The sequence below is a fragment of the Manihot esculenta genome, chromosome 12 (assembly GCF_001659605.2).
Source record: "Manihot esculenta cultivar AM560-2 chromosome 12, M.esculenta_v8, whole genome shotgun sequence".
NCBI classification, from domain to species: domain Eukaryota; kingdom Viridiplantae; phylum Streptophyta; class Magnoliopsida; order Malpighiales; family Euphorbiaceae; genus Manihot; species Manihot esculenta.
The window spans coordinates 2,650,977-2,669,216 of NC_035172.2; the positions used below are offsets into that span (position 1 = coordinate 2,650,977).

Here is an 18,240-nt window from a genome sequence, read left to right on the forward strand (position 1 = left end):
AGTAAGTAGCACATCGCCCAGCATTAGATGCCAAAAGCTCCGATTTGCCTGCTCAATTGCTGTGCACGTTGCCACTTTGCTTTCTTCTTCCATTCGAGAACTCGCTAAATTACAAAACACCAAAAACCAAAGCCTCTTGCCAACTACAAAACAAAACTCTTTCTCTCTCTCTCTCTCTCTCTAAAATTCTCTCTCTTTCAGAAACGCACGCAAAATATTTATATTCTGGCCTTTTGGCTATTTGATTCCAAGTTTGAGTACCCATCATTTTATCTGCTTAGCCTTTTTAGTGTTTCGTGTTTGTTCTTCTTCTGTCTGCATTCATGGTTGTTCAACTGCTGGGTTAATAAGAGGAAAAAAGGAACTTTATCCTTCACTGTTTTATAAAAACTCAATTTTTTGGGTCTACTCTGTCTCTTTGTGTAGGTTTTAAACAAGTAATTACTTGTGGGAGCTGTATTTTGACAAATTGACAATCTTTAAATCTCTCCAACTTGCTGCAAAAATGGATTTTTCTTTCTTTTGAGGGCATCCATCATGGATCTGGAAATTGGGCCTTTTCAAAACCATGTTAAGGTGAGATGGGTATACTCACAACTTATACATTGATTGTTAATGGTTGAGACTTGAGAGTAAATCCATTTAAGTCTTGTTGCCAAATTTGCTGCCTTTGTTTGTGGAATAAAAGGAGTAATAAATATTTCATTCTTCTGATTTTAAAGAAGCCCATTTTCAGTTTTATGATTAATTTTTCTTTTTTCTGGGGTCTAAGTTTTATGATTAATTCATTATGCCTGAATCATTATTTTTTTCTTAACTCTTTTAAACCTGTATCAAATTGTCTGCCAATCCCATTTCAGTTGCTTGATCAGATTCATTTTTTTTCTTGTGCAGAAAGAATCATGGAAAACAGTATTGACTTTGGCCTATCAAAGTCTGGGAGTTGTCTATGGAGATTTAAGCACTTCCCCATTGTACGTGTACAAGAGCACGTTTGCTGAAGATATTCGGCACTCAGAGACTAACGAGGAGATTTTTGGGGTTCTGTCTTTTGTGTTTTGGACTCTCACTTTGGTCCCTTTGTTAAAATACGTGTTCATAGTGCTAAGAGCTGATGATAATGGGGAAGGGGGGACTTTTGCTTTATACTCGTTACTGTGTCGACACGCCCGAGTCAACTCACTACCCAGTTGTCAGGTGGCAGATGAGGAACTATATGAATATAAGAAGGATAATATTGGGTTGGCACCAAGTTCAAATTTTGGGGCGAGATTGAAATCTACGCTGGAGAAGCACAGGGTGTTGCAGAGGTTTTTGCTTGTTTTGGCTTTGATTGGGACCTGTATGGTGATCGGTGATGGTGTCCTGACCCCTGCTATTTCTGGTAAGCTAGAGTTTTTTTTTTTTATCTATTTTTTCTGGTTCTCAATTTTTGTATATTGTTGCTCTTGTGGCCAATTTGCTTGATTGTTTAATCATTGGGCTGGTTTCATTTTTATTTTTATTTTGTTTTTGTTTGTTGCAGTATTTTCTGCGGTCTCTGGGCTTGAGCTTTCAATGTCAAACGAGCATCACAAATGTAACAATTTCTCCTTTTTCTTTCTTCTCCCTTTTATTTGAATTATCTTATTTGTTGATTGTCAATTTCATTATAGTATATTGTTCATGGTTTACTATTTTTGGGGCAACGCTTGGGCATTAGTTCTGTAGCTTTTGATTCTCTTTGCTAATAATTTATAAACTGGTTGACTTTAGGGTTGGAATTGTTGGATTGTAATGCCAACAGGAAGCAATTTCAGGTTCATCTTCCTTGTGTTCAATCTAGTAAACATTAAATCTCATCTCTTTTAAATTGTATCTTGCCATTGTTCCTTGTGTTTCAATCCACACTGCTTTGAATACCTTAGGCCGTGTGATACCTAACAGGTTTAATTCTTGTGAGCACAAGTTGGTTGATTTCTATATTGGCTGTTAGGTCATCTACAAGTGGCTTGGTTTGGTGTGAGTGGGAGGATACTAGTGGTTGAACTGTCCATGCTTTTGTGGAGGTTCAGAGCATATGGGACATGAATTCCATTAATTAAATGTGTGCAGACATGTTGCAAAATTTGTCCTTTCTTTTTAATATTTCATCTGTCCAAAAGGATGTGTCCAAGAGGTTTGTGGGAGGGAAGAGGATTATGATGATTTAAAATTTAGTAAAATTTAATTGTATTAATGCCAGTAGTTCAGCCTTAATATCGGTATAGTTGCATATACCTACCATAGTTATGACATTGGTCAGATAATTTGAGAATTTTTTTGTAAGATGGAAACAGCAGCAGACCTATTCTTTCTGTAAAAGAATTAGTGGAACTATCTGCATTACTGATATAAGGATATAAATAATGATTGCCTTCCTTGATTCACTAGGTATTAGTTTTGAGGTTCAAGAGCTTGCTGGATTTGGAAACAGCTGCTGCCTATTATTCTGTTCTTCACTGCCTTAATTGCTGTTGTTGCTTCTGCTAGCTCCTTGTTTGTCTTATTCCCATCTGAGAAGATTCAATTCTAGATTTTTTCCCTACTATACCATAATATGACATGCCTTTTAAAGTGACTTCTCTCCTGAAAATTCAATAAATTTGCAGATGTAGAAGTTCCAGTAGCATGCATCATACTGATAGGCTTGTTTGCCCTTCAACATTATGGCACCCACAGGGTCGGATTCTTGTTTGCTCCGGTGGTTCTAACTTGGCTTTTGTGCATCAGTGCCATTGGTGTATATAATATTGTACACTGGAATCCTCATGTTTATCAAGCATTATCACCATATTATATGTACAAGTTCTTGAGGAAAACTCAAAGAGGAGGTTGGATGTCATTGGGTGGGATTTTGTTATGCATAACTGGTAAGTACTTGATTAACTCAGTTGAACTGTCCCAAGCAACATTATCATGCGTGATTTTTTAATTAACATTTCCATTTTCAGGTTCTGAAGCTATGTTTGCTGATCTGGGACACTTCTCTCAATTGTCAATCAAGGTATAATAATCATGAAGGTTCAGTTATGCAGCAATTTGAACCATGTATACACTTTGCAGTACTTTGACACTTTAAGGACTAAGGACAAATTAGAAGCAACCCAAAATGTTTATATTATTTAAGAGCTTTTGTGTATTTTTAAAAGCATTCTGCACAATAAATTGTCTGTTTTACATGTGCACCTATTATTCTGTAGCAATGGAAAATGAGAATGCTAAAAAATTTCACTACAATTTGAAGTGCTTCTTCCTTTTTCTCCTCCTCCATCCTTTCTCCCTGATCTTATCTTGGTGAATCATGTGTTGCATAAGTATTTCTGCAAAAGAATTTTGATCACAGTATACTAGATTTTGCATGATATAACTCGCCCTTTGTTGATGTATATTTACTATAAATGCTCTCCTTCCTGGTTCACCATGGCAGTTTTATCTCATTAACAAATACTAAGTTTCTTGAGACGCGCAAGTTCATATTGTGTTTGACACCCTTTTTTTTTCAGATAAGATTTTTGAACTACTTCTTGCTGATTGGCTGTGTCAACTGTCAACTGCTTTCTACTGAATTGAATTAAAAGACAATGCGTTTATATCTAATGTTCTGCTATAAAAATTTATTCCACAGGGCATCTTAAATTTTCTGAGAAGATCTTTTTATTTAGGAGACCTAAAATTTTAGAGTGGAAGTAATGGCAAGGTTTTTTCTTCTTTGTGACCAGAAAGTCATTTCTAGTTGTGGAAATAGCCTCTTTGTGAAAAGCTAGAGGAAGGCTGTTTATGATAGAAATTCCTCATTCCTCAACCTTTACAGATTGGGGAACCTTGTTGATGGGGGATACCCTTCTACACTTCAGTTTTCACATTCAGAATTTACTACTTAATAAATTAACACATTCGATTACTTAATTAATTAATATCTATGATCTTCATATGCTTTAAGGGTAAAATTGGTCTTTGGGTAGTAAATCGGTTGCATGCTGCTTGACCACCTTTGGATTGTTTATAATCTCGAAAAACCATAAAGAGCAATCATTATTCTTTAGCCAACTGTCGTTTCAAAAGCAACAACTTTGTCTAATGGGCATTCATAATTCTCCAGATTGCTTTCACCTCATTGGTGTATCCATCCTTGGTCCTTGCATATATGGGGCAAGCTGCCTACCTATCAAAGCATCATTTTGTCGATAATGATTATCGAATTGGATTTTATGTATCTGTACCAGGTACACCCCTTGACTTGTTTTTTGTTGAGTTTATATCATTCAGATTGCAGGAAAGTTTTAGCTAAACAGATGTACCCACATAATTTTTCACAGATAAATTGAGATGGCCAGTTCTTGTCATAGCCATACTTGCGGCAGTAGTAGGAAGCCAAGCTATCATCACTGGAACATTCTCAATCATCAAACAGTGCTCTGCTTTGGGTTGCTTCCCAAGAGTAAAAATTGTCCACACATCATCCAAAATCCATGGTCAGATCTACATACCTGAGATTAACTGGACTTTGTTGCTGTTATGCTTGGCTGTTACTGTTGGTTTCAGAGACACTAAACGAATGGGCAATGCCTCAGGTATGATTACAGTAACAGTTCCAATTATATGTCGTCTTATGACAAATATGGCAACCTAATATCTTTATTTATAGTTTGATGATAGAATAGGTGCTCATGCTTGTTTGATTAAATACTTTTTTGTGGAGCATGGTACATTCTAGGTCTAGTATGTAGCTCCTTAAAAGAATCATGGCAGAAGTTCAATACACATTGGTTCAGGAATAGCTGCTGAAGGGGCTTCTATAAGGTCGCCTATGATAAAATCTTGATGAAACAGATCATTTCATTGGATGATATTCTCTAGAATCCCTGAATAGTATCAACAGGATGGAATAAATATTCCAAATCAAAATTTTTCTATTTCTGCGATTAGATGTTACACCACTCCATTTATTATTCATTAGGAGATTAGACGAGGTGATATTAAGGTATGCAAATGTGTGCCGATTACAAATGTGTAGGCATGCCTGTGTTATCTGTTGCTATAGTATTCCAGAATGGTAGGCAACTACATGGAACCCCATGCCACAGATGCTTGTTCTGTGCCCAAGGAAGAGTCATGACTTGGATGGGTCTTGTTGCATTAAAATAACAATTTAATAGAGAAAATTGAATTTAACTGAAACCTAATTGGGGAACAACGAAAATTCTTTTAAATAGCTGATACTTAGAAAAACTCTACATAATATAGATCTGTTCTACAAGTTTTCCAAACAGTTTAGGATTTTTCAAGATGAATCCTTAGATGTGGAACTGTTAAGGTTGAGAAGAGATGAATTCTTTCATAGTGCTTCTAAAAAAAGGATGTCTCTGTGTGCAAAGTAAACCACTGCAATTTTGATAAGACGAAAACTTGAAATTTTATCATTTATTTTTATAGACTTCAGTGAATATTCTTTAACAGAACATTTATGGTCGAACAGGTTTGGCAGTTATAACGGTTATGCTGGTTACCACCTGCTTAATGTCTCTGGTAATCGTCTTATGCTGGCACAAGAGTGTGTTTCTTGCAATAGGCTTCGTATTCTTTTTTGGTACAATTGAAGCCCTCTACTTCACTGCTTCCCTCATAAAGTTCCTGGAAGGGGCCTGGGTCCCCATTGCGCTTTCGTTCATCTTCTTGATCATTATGTGTGTCTGGCACTTTGGCACACGCAAAAAGTACGAGTTTGATGTCCAAAACAAGGTCTCCATTAACTGGCTACTAAGCTTGGGTCCCAGCCTTGGTATCGTGCGTGTCCGTGGAATTGGCCTTGTACAAACTGAGCTTGTGTCTGGAATCCCGTCTATCTTCTCCCACTTCGTCACCAACCTTCCAGCATTCCACCAAGTCCTAGTCTTTCTCTGCATTAAATCTGTCCCAGTTCCACATGTTAAACCAGACGAGCGATTTCTTGTCGGCCATATTGGACCAAGAGAATACAGGCTTTATAGGTGCATTGTACGATATGGATACCGTGATTTTCACAAGGATGACATGGAATTTGAGAAGGACCTTGTATGTAGCATAGCAGAGTTCATACGCTCGGGTAGCACAGAACTTGCTGGTGCAAATGAAGATGTGGGGAAGGAAGACAATAAAATGACAGTAGTTGGAACATGTTCTACGAATACAGATGGAATCCAACTGAGCGAGGATGATGGCGATATCATAGAGTTAGCCAGCACATCAGAGATGAGAGAAATAAGATCACCGCCAGTGATTTACCCGAGGAAAAGGGTGAGATTCATCATCCCAGAAAGCCCACAGATAGACCGAGCGGCACGAGAAGAATTGCATGAACTAATGGAAGCTAGGGAAGCCGGAATTGCTTACATACTAGGACACTCATACATGAGAGCCAAGCAAGGATCTAGCATGCTGAAGAAGCTTGTAATTAATTACGGGTACGAATTCCTAAGGAGGAACAGTAGGGCACCAGCCTATCCTCTTAGTGTTCCTCATGCATCAACTCTAGAAGTAGGAATGGTCTACCATGTTTAAGTTTTGATTATACAGGATATACTTAGTCATGTACATTTTGTAATGTTGTGAAATAGATCAATCACCACCTCAGTTTTTTAGGTGGATTATAGAGCTATCCTGTTGTTTAGTCATGGCACGTTTTTCTTGCAAATTAACCATTACCCATTCCTTATGATTTATGAGAGATTATATTTAAAATGGCCATTTTTGTTTTAGCCAACTGCAAAAGGAATGGGTTCTGAAACTGAGCAAATACTTGGGAGGAAAAACAGAACCAGTAAGGAAATGGGTCCTTACTGCTCTTAATAGTAAAATTTTCATTTGAAAAGGCAACAATTGGTACAGCTATCTATCATAAATAATGTGACTATCCATCCAAGGCATGGAGGTTGCAATGGAAGCTGCTGAAATTGTTAGCCACATGAGTTCTTCAAGTCTCAACAAGGGCATAATTTTTGGTAAATATGAGTGTGCAATTTGAAATCGAATCGAACTGAATCATAAAATTACTGAAATAAATACTTATTCATGCCAAAAATGTGTAGCAGCTGAATTATAAAGATCAATTAAACCGAACCTAAACATACTAACATAGATACTCATGTTTCATGGCAAAAATGTGTAGCAATCGAATTATAAATATCAACAGAATCTAACCACCGGTAAATACTAACACAAATACTCATGTTTCATGGAGAAACTTTAAAGAATATCATCTATGCATGTATTCAAACTTTGACAAATGGAATAATGGATTTTCCAGAGAGAAAAAAGAGTAGTTATTGGGGATTAATACAAGATAAATTAAAATTGGACAACTGATAAAGATGGGTGAGGGTGAATATGGCATGATGGGTAATTGGGCTTTGTCCATTATCAATCTTCTCAGGAAATCACAACACAGTACGCTGGAGTTTTCAGAATGGGCTTAATTTGGGTACAATATTAATGGGTAGGACAAAATGTCCACATCTTGAAATGGGCAGAAATTAATAGCTTTTAGGATTGGCAGAGAGTGTAGAATTTAATTAGAGATTGCAATCCACTGATCAAATTATCAGAAAAAACCATGAAATTTAGTCAGCTGCAAAGAATTTCCTATCATTTCCTTCTTCTTTTCCTTCAAAACAAAGCAGGCTTAGTTACTGGAAAGGATCCAAAAGTTATAAAAGAAATCTGTTCTTATTCACTCAAGTCCACAAGGGTAAAGGCCTAGACCATAAACCAGAAGACAACCTTCCTTTTTACTTAAAATATTCATTAGTCATTCACAAAAGTAGTTTAAACTTGAGATTTTTCTAAACAAAATTTCAATTTTTTAACTATCAGAATGAATCTTAAAAATGTAAATTATTTGTTGGCATCTAAAATATAAAATTTAAAAAAGTCGAAAAAAATGGTTATAAAATTTAAAAAAGTCGAAAAAAGTTAACTACACATCTTTTGCTTCATAATTTCATCAAAATCTGTTCATATATTAAGTTATATATCATGATTCTTGCCATCCCCTGAAAGCTTATACTAAAAATATCAATTTCTCAAACACACATACATATTCTATTATATGTATTATCGGGTCAATCCACTAAAAAGTAAAATATTTCAGCCAGTATTTATTTCATTCATAATGATCAAACTCTCGATTTTGAGTGTCGAACTACTCATTACATATATATTTTGTTACATGTATTATCGGGACAACTCACTAAAAAGTAAAGTGTTTAAGCGAGCATTTGCTCCATTCATAATGATCAGACCCTCGATCTCGAGTGTTGAACCACTCATCTCAGTGCTTGTTGATTATTAAACATAGATATTCATATAAAGATAAGAAGAATGTAGTATACTAATTATCTAGTCTCACTCAATAAGCAAGAAATAATCACTAGCTACTAATAACTCATGCAGCAATCGAGCAACATTCATCTCAAGAATCTTCCAAATGATTTGAAGAACAATAGAGATTAATTTCTCTTCTCAATTCTCATCAACCTTCAAAAACTTGTTGAACCTGAAACATATGCATAATTCAGTCTCTGCATTATGATGCTACACCAAGTTGTATATATATTATATATATAAAAAAGGAATATTATAATTAAGAAGCAAGGCATTGCATGAGAAGGTTTAGGTGAGAGTAGCTCAATCATGTAGTTTTTGCACTAAACAAATAAACAATAACACAGAGCAAGTTCCAATGGAAGCATATATAGAAATTAATGTTTAAACAAAGCATTAGCAGCTTTTTAATTCAAATCAAAGGCATCCCGAGGATCACATTTAACAAAGCTAATATCATTGCTCTTGTATTTCGAACATCGAGCTGATGATGAATTGTTTAATTAACGATTTGATAAATACTACATGAAATGAGAGAAATAAACTATTGTAATTTGCAGATTCTTTATCGTTTTGGACAATGTGCATTCAAATTGTTAATGTATTTGTCAAGCAATCATCAAGCAATGGGAAAGAAAACCCATGGAAAAGGAAACAAGCAAAGGATGAATGCTAGATTATTAATTAGGTTTAAGCCCAGTGGCCTATGGTTTTGTAGAGGGAATATTTTAAGTTTCTTGGGATCAAACACCACAAACTCTTATGAGAATGATGAACTCCAAATTCTAGATTATCTGTCATATTAAAGACATTTTAATTGTATTTTAGCTTATGTTTCATAATTAGTCAACAAGCATATCCAGCAAATGCTGGAGTTATGCTCCAAAACTTCATATTCCACTACAAGAATTCATCGAAATACAAACGGAATTCACAAACAGATACTGATCCTTAATGTTCGTGTGAGCATATCAGAAAGCTAGTCTTCTTCAGCAGAAATCCAAATATATAAAGAGACCCATCAACAATACATAGGCAGTCTTTTGAGATTGCTAAATCATGAACACTCACTGACGAAAGTTATGGATTTAATTCTTGATCAAGAAAAGAAAGTGTTAATTAGCAATCCATTGAAAATTTTTGCTGGTGAAATTTACTGGGTTGTGTATGAAAGAATTGAAAAAGCAGGCTAGATAACTGTTTTTAGTATTAGGTCAAAAATTTAGGTCCTAGGTGCATAAACAAAGGAATCAACTAAAAATCATAGATGAACTAGATTTTCTTAGAGAAATAGTGCTAATATTCTACAAATATTCAAGATTGCACTAGATTAAAGAAGAATAAAATGGGGTGGTGGGGGTGGGAGAAATTTAATTAGGGTTTCTCATTTGCTTGAACATTTCTAGGGTTCCTAGCTTTTTTATTTATAGCAACAAAAGTGCATGTTTCGAAGTATGCAGCAGCAATTCAAAAATTGACAGTAAACAATCTGTCTTCACCAGTTATATATCTCCTGCACAAGCCTTCTCTCTCTCTCTCTCTCTTCATGAGTGCTGAATATACCCAAAGGCCACCGACCGAAGGTCATCGGAATCTTGATAAGTCCATCGCCGGTTGTCAGTTTGCATGTCAAGTGAAGAAATGGAATGAGAAGCCTCTTCAAAGCTATCAAATGAAGTACTTGTTGAAGAATTTCCATAATTTCCCATGGAGTATGGATCCAAAAACCCATTTTCGGCATATGTTGTGTTTCCATTACCGAGGCTTGGATTGAATTGCGGCACCATGTTTGAATTATCCGGTTGAAGCCAGCTTTGAAGATCTTGCGGAAGAGAAGCAGCTTTTCCATAGTACTTTTCATTAGGGTTTGCTGTGGCAGCTGAGGTATTGATCATGCTTTGAGCTGCTTGTTCTTTGAGAGAAGCAAGTTGCGCTTGAAGATGCATGACCTGCAAAATTTTATCAAATTATAGTGAAGGAAAGAACTAGGGTTGGAAAACGATTATAAATGAAAGCTTAAAAGGGTGCTCAAACCTGCTGTTGGAGAGCAAAAATGTGAGAAACACAGCCATAGATGGGATCTTGAAGCCGAGCTTGAGCTTCATAAGAAATTGTAACAGCAGCTTCACATCGATCACTTACAGGGAGATGAGCAAGCAACTTTGAAGCATTGCTTGCACCAAAAACTTTGTGAATGGCTGCAAAATGTGTAGCACCTTGTTCATGGCAGAAATAAGGAGCAAAAACACAACCCTTCACACATTTTCTTCTCAAAAATTTGCAGGCACCACAAGGAGAACCAGAACCAGTCATCTTGATCAATGATCTTCTGTGGGTTTTTGCTTTTTTTTCTTCTAGCTGTTTCTGGTTTTTTCTTTCTCAGCTTTGTGCAAGCATTATCACTATGCTTATAAACACTTGAGAAGGAGAGATGTGGATCATATTTTAGTGAATTATTAATTAAAATTTGTTCCCATAATGGGCTACATAATTGATTATTTATTCCTCAAAAAACTATCTTCCACCCTTCCATCTTAAAATTTTTATAAACCCTCCAAATGAGATTCCTTTTAACATCCTTAAACGACAAAAGAGCTAGCAATTAACCAAACCCATTTCTATTTGCTTCATGATTGGATTTATTACAGATTTTTTTTTAAAATTTTCTAACTATGTGATAACTGCAACTATATTTTCCTGTTTAATATGTTAAAATAATATTTCAATCTCTGGTAAAATAAAGGATTAATTATTATATTTAAGTGAAAATTCTAGTTGATGCTGAAGAAGAGAATCAGCATATATTGGGCAACACATGGGTTTTGATTTCAGAGAATTTTTTTTTTTTTTTAATCAAAATTGTTGTTCTATATGTTGTCTTATAATGTAGAGACAATAGGGTCAAATAGAGAAAACTTATTGCTGTTAGTGAATCAGATATGATTAGACAAGAAATTAGTAATGATTAGACAATTTCTAATGATTTAACTTGACCTGTTCCCAAATCTTACATATAACTCAAACCTAAATTCATAACTCTCAATTAGATTATGCATTTTTTTCATAATTGTGCCAATCTTTTTCTTTCTTGCATTTATGAGAAGTTTTTCTTTCTAGAATGATAGAAATGAAGCATTATTAAAGGGAAAAAAAGAAAAATAAAAGCTGAATTATTTATTAAGAGGAAACTAATTAATAGTTATAATGGATTCAAGTTAATTATTGTAGGAATCAGACCATTGGCAGCTCAACTGAAACTTCCTAACATGTGAAGAACACTATTTTATAATGTTGTGTGTCTGATATTGTTAACTAAAAGTGACAAATCTTGACAGAAGAAATGATCAGGTTGAGTTAGCTGATCATATCTAGGGGACCTTAAATCAGATCAGATGTCATAGAATTGATCAAGTAATTAACAGGTCATGTTCCAATATCAACTCCAAAAAGAAAAGAAAAGAAAAACTTAGTAAACTAATCCTATGTAAAGCTGACACATGACCTAAGTTTTAGACAGACAGATATATTCCATGTAATGAAACTGCATAATGGTGGTATTATATTTATCATTAATCTCTTTAGAGTGGATTCTGTTATTCTTCCTAAATTGTTTCAAATAACACCAATAATATGAAGTGTCAGTCCTTTATGTAAAATAACACATAACACATGAAAAATTATCTAAAACCAACTTAATTAAAAATGTATTCAGTTAATTATTGGCATCTCCCATTCTGCAAACTGTTGTTTTTGTTTTTATTTATTTATTTTTAGTATAAATTAAGAAACCCTTTTATTATTTAATTATAATTCAAATAAATTATATACACAAAAATAACGCTTTTAATAACAATTTTTCTATCGAATACTAAATTATATTAATTTTTTTAGATTCACATCGAATATGCTCGATAAAAAAACAAAGCACTCTCCACCAAATTTTAAAGTTGTTCTATATTTAGCGAGTGGAATGTTATTCGGATTTCGATCAAGATTTAGACTTTATGATAAAATAAAACAAAGTGATGAATGAGGAGTATAAACACTTGAACATAGTTTTGAGAGATGATTAGGTTAATCAGTGGAAAAATAATTGTTAAAGTTAAGCATTAATTGGAGGATTGTGATTTAGCAGTGATTAAGGACAGATAATCAAACCATAAAGGAACAGAAAAAAGAAAGCATATTCCAAAAATGAAAGAAACAAGAGATAGTGACACTGGAATACAACACTTCACTATAAGGGAACCACAAATAACAGAGAGAAAGAGAGAGAGAGAGATGGGGTTCTCTTCCATTCTCTGGTCTTTGATTTTTTAAGGCTTGCAGGTCACAAGTGTCAAGCAATACACTATTATTATCATTAACTAATCTTATATATATATAATCTTTAATCATTTTCAATCACTTGCTTCTGTCACACATAGGAACCAACATGTAGACCTTGCCTAAATGCCCCACTTCCAATCCCAATAATAACACTTCCAACTTAACTCTTACCCTTTGATAGAGATAAATTATTATGTTTAATAGAGATAAAAATAAATTTTAAAAAAATAATTAATACTTCTTAATTTATTTTTATTTGTAATCTCATGTAATCCTATTCGTATATTTTCTTCATTCTTTCACTATTTGTTATATCATTACTTTTAAAATAATTATACTCAAATTAATTTAGATAATTTTTGAATTCACTTTTCACTTAATCTAAAATAATTAATTCAAGTTATTTAGTAATAACTATTATATACAATTTCAATTTATCATAATCCACTATTGTGAAACGTATCCCACATTTCAAGAAGCTAACTGATACATTTTATCCCGTTAAATTTGCGACGTATTCATTACAACTGAATTGAATATAATTGCTAAATTTGCGACGTACTCGTTGTGACGTATTATTTTAATTTATTATAATTCGGGTAATCTTTTTCTCGTAAATCCACCAAATCTGCTCAATTTGTGTAATTTAGGATGACTCTATACCAATTAAAACAGTCCGGCTCAAACTTACTCAAATAACTCTTGAATTCACTTTTCAATTGAATCAAAATAATTAATTTAAATTTTTTAATAATTTTATATATACTAACTATTATATACCATTTTAATTTGCTATAATCCGCTGATGTCTCACATCTCACATCTCAAACAACTTTTATTAATTAAAATATATTTATAAAATATATTTATTAAATATAAAAACTATACATTTAATAATAATTTATTTTAATGGAAATAAACACATATATAAATATTTTAAAACTAGTTATCAATTGAAATAGAATAGTTTCATAAAATAATTAATCTTTTTCTTCTTTCTTGTTCCAAATTTGTTTGGTTGCTGGTCAATACCCTACAAGATGATCTTAATGTACGCTTGTCGTGTCTGGATAAATGGGGCTGGCTTTTTAATTAGTTACCCAATTGATTTGATAGCTAATTAAAAATAATTAATTAAAGACAAAACCCTTAATTACCCAATTAAAGATTGACATGAAATTGCATAGCTAATTAATTAAAATGGGAAAATTAATTAAGGGGAAACTAAGAAATATGACAAGGACCACTAGAGGTGGACGTATTAAGAAAGGGTTTGTGCATGGGGATGGAACTCATTGGCAGCCATATTAATCCCACTAAAGGAAAATGGAAATGGCTTTTTGTTAAGTCATGTGTACTTGTTGGCCACTTAGCAATGAAGAGGAAAAGAGTGATCTTGGAGACACCAATCCCTTATTAAATTCTTAAATACTCTCTCCTTTACATAATATTATTGCAAGGTATTTTACGGGATATTTAATTAATTTAAAATTATAATAAAATTAATACTCCTTAATCATGAATTTGGAGTTAATATGAAATTAGCTTGTAATTGTGTAAGTGAAAAAGAAACATGAGTGGCCCACAAGCACTTGGTGTGTAAGAAGAATAATTTTGGTTCAAAGTGCGAGACATGTTCCGTATATAAATACTTATACCGTATGATTACATAATTAATAAATAATATTATTGCAAGTGATAATAATAGAGCATCTTCTATCTTTATTTCTAATATATTTTTCAAAAAGTTATAAACACAGAATCTGATTTATGGATTTTTTGTGTTTTACATTTTTCGGACAATGAATAATTAAGTTAATTAACTGATTAATGAAATAATTTATATGTTTTTTGAGTAATTACGTTCTGTTAATTAGTTATTAGTTAATTAACTGATTAATGAAATAATTTATATGTTTTTTGAGTAATTACGTTCTGTTAATTAGTTATTAGTTATAGCTAGTAAACAATTTTATTTGAATAAACTAAATTTTAATTATAATTTAATAAAATCTACACATTAATTTCTATATTTTTAAAAATTTATTTAATAATTCAATTCAATTAAAATATTTTATATAAATTTTTTATTTATAATTAAAAAATTAATTAAATAATATTTTTAGCATTTTTTAGGAAAAACAATGTAAGAGAAAAAGAAAATCACATTATAATTGATAATACAGAGAAAGAAAAAAATAATAAGAAAAATACATCGATATTATTCCTCGGGATTGCGGTGCACGTGCGAATAAAAAATTTAAAAAACACGCGCTTACGCTTTACCGTTTACCGTAACACTTTGTTCCACGCCGCACGAGTGCGCTTTGATAACTGGCATGCGGACCCTGCCTTTAGATGGATGCCACGTCATCATCGAGTGGAGGCCAACAATACGATAAATCAAGGGTCAATTTAACTCATAAGTTTGGGTTTATTATTATTATGATTATTATTTTATTGGACTGACGACGGACTGTATAAATACTTACAACATTATGGTCAAATTATTTTTTTTTTCAAAATTATATTAATCTACATTTTAATAATTATTCACTGAAGCTTTTATTCATAAATTAAAAATTTTAAATATTTTTTATTTATTCTTTGCTTGGTAAATATCAAATAATATTATGAATGATTTATATAAGATATTTATGATTTTAATTAATTAAAAGAATTAAATTTTTTATTTAAAATGAGAAGGGACTCTGTATCATTCTAAAGGGAAATAATGCAAATCTTGATGTACAAAAGACAGGCTGTAAATTCTTGGTTAAAGACCAGTCAAGCCGACACCCTTGTTTCATAATGGGTCCATCGCACGTGTGCTGTATCATTGCAACGTTTTTTTTTTATTATTATTTTCTCAATCTAGAAGAACATGACTCCAATTTTCCATTCTTTATCTATACTCTTCACTCCTAATTAATTATTATAATTAATTCTCTTAATCAATCTCTTACTTATTAAACTATGTTTATTAATTGATGTATACGTGTGCCAATTAATCTAATTAAGGGTTAGTTTGATTGTTGTTTTAATTAATTTAAGATGTATTAATCAAAATTATAGTTTATGTTCTATATGGTAATGAAAAAGGATAAAATTGTAATAGGAAAAAAAATAAATTGAATTTTATAATATAATTTAGAGAAATTTATAATTTAGTTTCTGAATATTGTCATTATTAATAAATCAGTTTCTATATTTTCAGAAATTTATTAAAATATCTTTATCTTTTCTTTCTGTCAACAAAATAGTCCTGTCCTCTTTTACGTTAAAAATAAAGACCTCTTTTACGTTAAAAATAAATAATGGATAAGAGATAAAATTTTTAAAATGTAATTTTATCCTCAAATAAAATATTTTATTTAGTCCTTAAATATTGCTATTATTAACAATTCAGTCCCTACATTTTTAAAAATCTATTAAAATATTTTTATCTTTTCTCATATCTATTAAAACGTTTTTATCATTTCTTTCCGTCAATAAAATAGTACATTCCTATATTTTCAGAAATCTATTAAAATGTCCTTATCTTTTTTCATATCTATTAAAACGTCCTTATCATTTTTTTCATCAACGAAATAGTCTCTATTTTTTCTCATATCTATTAAAACATCCTTATCGTTTCTTTCTGTCAACGAAATAGTCCTTCTTCCTCCTCAAAAAAGAAGAAGATGATGATGAAGAAGGAGAAGAAGAAGAAGAAAAATCGTCTCTTCCTCCTCCTTAAAGAAGAAGAATAAAAAGAAAATTTGAAGTAGAATAAAAAAAGAAGAATAAGAAAAAGAAGAATCAAAGAAGAAGAAGAGGAGGAGAAAGAATCGATGAAAAAGAAAAAAGAGGAGGAGGAGAAGGAGGAGGAAAAGAAGGGGGTAATTTGGTATTTTACTATATTTTTAACGACAGAAATAGACGGAAGGACTAGTTTGTTGACGGAGAGAAAAGATAAAGACGTTTTAATAGATTTATAAAAATGTAGGGACTAACTTGTTAATAATGGTAATATCTAAGGATTAAATTATAAATCTCCCAATAATTTAGTATAATTTTTTGAAAAGAGAGAAGTTCAAACATCAATTTATAGGCCAACAATAGAAATGAGGATGAAAATGACATTGCTTAATGATTGAGAAACATAAGAAATATTTAAATTAAATTTGGTATGTATTTTGAATAGGGGGCAATTATTCAAAGTCTCAACCATAATATATGGGAGATGATATAAGCTTGAGAGTATAGGAAATGCACTTGAAGACAATTGAGGTTGTCATTTCAATTTGAATCAATGGAAGATATTGGTTTGTTATAATGAAATGAGTTTTTGTTTTTATCTGTGCAAAGTAGAAAAATGACTTTGGACTAAGTTTTTATTATAACTTTGTATGTTAGAAATCTAAATCACATGGTGGAGACAACCTTGGAGAACACCCATTAGAGAGTTTCAGACACAACTTAACTTCAATTTTCTAGGACTTGTTTGACTAACCGGATAACTTTGTATATGTAATAAAATAATAATGTTATCATCTTTTTATTTTGTAGATATAAATAACAAGATTATGATATGTGTGCACAGAATTTAAAAGAATTCTATAAATTTTATTAAACAATTTGATTGGGCAGAAAAAATTTGACTTATGAAATATAAAAATTAAAGCGACACCCTAGACTTTCCTAAAATCTAAAACAAGTAGATAGACCCGTCAAGATTTGATATTGAATGTAAGTCCAATCAATTATAAATAGTTAGGGGCACCTACCTCAGGGGCACCTACCTCAATACAAGTTAAGTATAGCACGATTTGACAAAATTAGAGTAGAATGTCGACCTGCTATGCATGATCGTCTCCTTAGTATGCTGTTGAAATCATAAATGCACGTGTGGTAAAATGGGTTGACATAATGAAAATAATAAATAGGATAAACTAGTTGATTTCGTACTTATTAGTTAATCAAGCATCGTTAATAAACTGCCTGATACACCTACAAGAGATACCCAATCCAGTTTGATGAGACATGACACTCTCATGCACTCTCGCATCCTCTTTCTGAAGCTTTTTCTTTCTTCTTCATTTTTTCATTATCAACTTTTTCCTTGAAGTCATCGCTCTAAAAAGTTTGGATCTAACTTTAATATCTAAGGATTTCTACCAAATCATCACCGGTAGATATCGAATAATTTTTTTTATATTCTGCAGGCCTCTTCTCTAGACTGAACATAGAATGATTCATATTAAATCACAGCTCAAGTATTTGTATCTGGTGAACCCATCGAGTCTCAATTTATCAATATATTTCTACTTAGTTAATAGAACTAAACCTTAAATTCAAACTAGTTAGAATTGGTTATATGAATCACTTGTGACCATTCAGCTAATGGCATTAATTCTATTTATTAGACAAAAAGCTGGCCCAAAAATAAAAATTGAAGCAAGTTTCCTTGAAAGATAGGAATAAATTCCATTTGGAGTTGACAGTGAGAGCAATTAAAGCCCCACAAGAGCTTCTTTGTTAGTAAACTTT

The 18,240-nt window shown here is 32.2% G+C and overlaps 2 protein-coding genes across 2 annotated transcripts; one reads left to right on the top strand and one right to left on the bottom strand.

Annotated features, from left to right (window-relative positions):
• Positions 1–6,670, top strand: LOC110628268 (potassium transporter 6). Its single transcript, XM_021774843.2, has 8 exons — positions 1–576; positions 895–1,384; positions 1,526–1,579; positions 2,631–2,891; positions 2,973–3,025; positions 4,121–4,244; positions 4,338–4,592; positions 5,498–6,670. The coding sequence occupies exons 1-8, from the start codon at positions 538–540 to the stop codon at positions 6,556–6,558; spliced, it is 2,337 nt and encodes a 778-aa protein (XP_021630535.1). The 5' UTR covers positions 1–537; the 3' UTR covers positions 6,559–6,670.
• A 2,973-nt stretch (positions 6,671–9,643) lies between these two features.
• On the bottom strand, positions 9,644–10,757 carry LOC110627277 (LOB domain-containing protein 29). The gene is made up of 2 exons (XM_021773526.2): positions 10,414–10,757; positions 9,644–10,328 (listed from the first exon to the last, which is right to left on the bottom strand). The coding sequence occupies exons 1-2, from the start codon at positions 10,690–10,692 to the stop codon at positions 9,924–9,926; spliced, it is 684 nt and encodes a 227-aa protein (XP_021629218.1). The 5' UTR covers positions 10,693–10,757; the 3' UTR covers positions 9,644–9,923.
• Positions 10,758–18,240: the final 7,483 nt, after the last annotated feature.

Excerpts from the sequence above, each read along its gene's own strand:
- LOC110628268 (XM_021774843.2), top strand. The coding sequence starts at position 538 with ATGGATCTGGAAATTGGGCCTTTTCAAAACCATGTTAAG. Across the intron at positions 2,892-2,972 it reads GATTTTGTTATGCATAACTG|GTTCTGAAGCTATGTTTGCT; the intron begins GTAAGTACTTGA and ends TTCCATTTTCAG. Across the intron at positions 4,245-4,337 it reads ATTTTATGTATCTGTACCAG|ATAAATTGAGATGGCCAGTT; the intron begins GTACACCCCTTG and ends AATTTTTCACAG.
- LOC110627277 (XM_021773526.2), bottom strand. The coding sequence starts at position 10,692 with ATGACTGGTTCTGGTTCTCCTTGTGGTGCCTGCAAATTTTTGAGAAGA. Across the intron at positions 10,329-10,413 it reads TTTTTGCTCTCCAACAGCAG|GTCATGCATCTTCAAGCGCA; the intron begins GTTTGAGCACCC and ends AAAATTTTGCAG.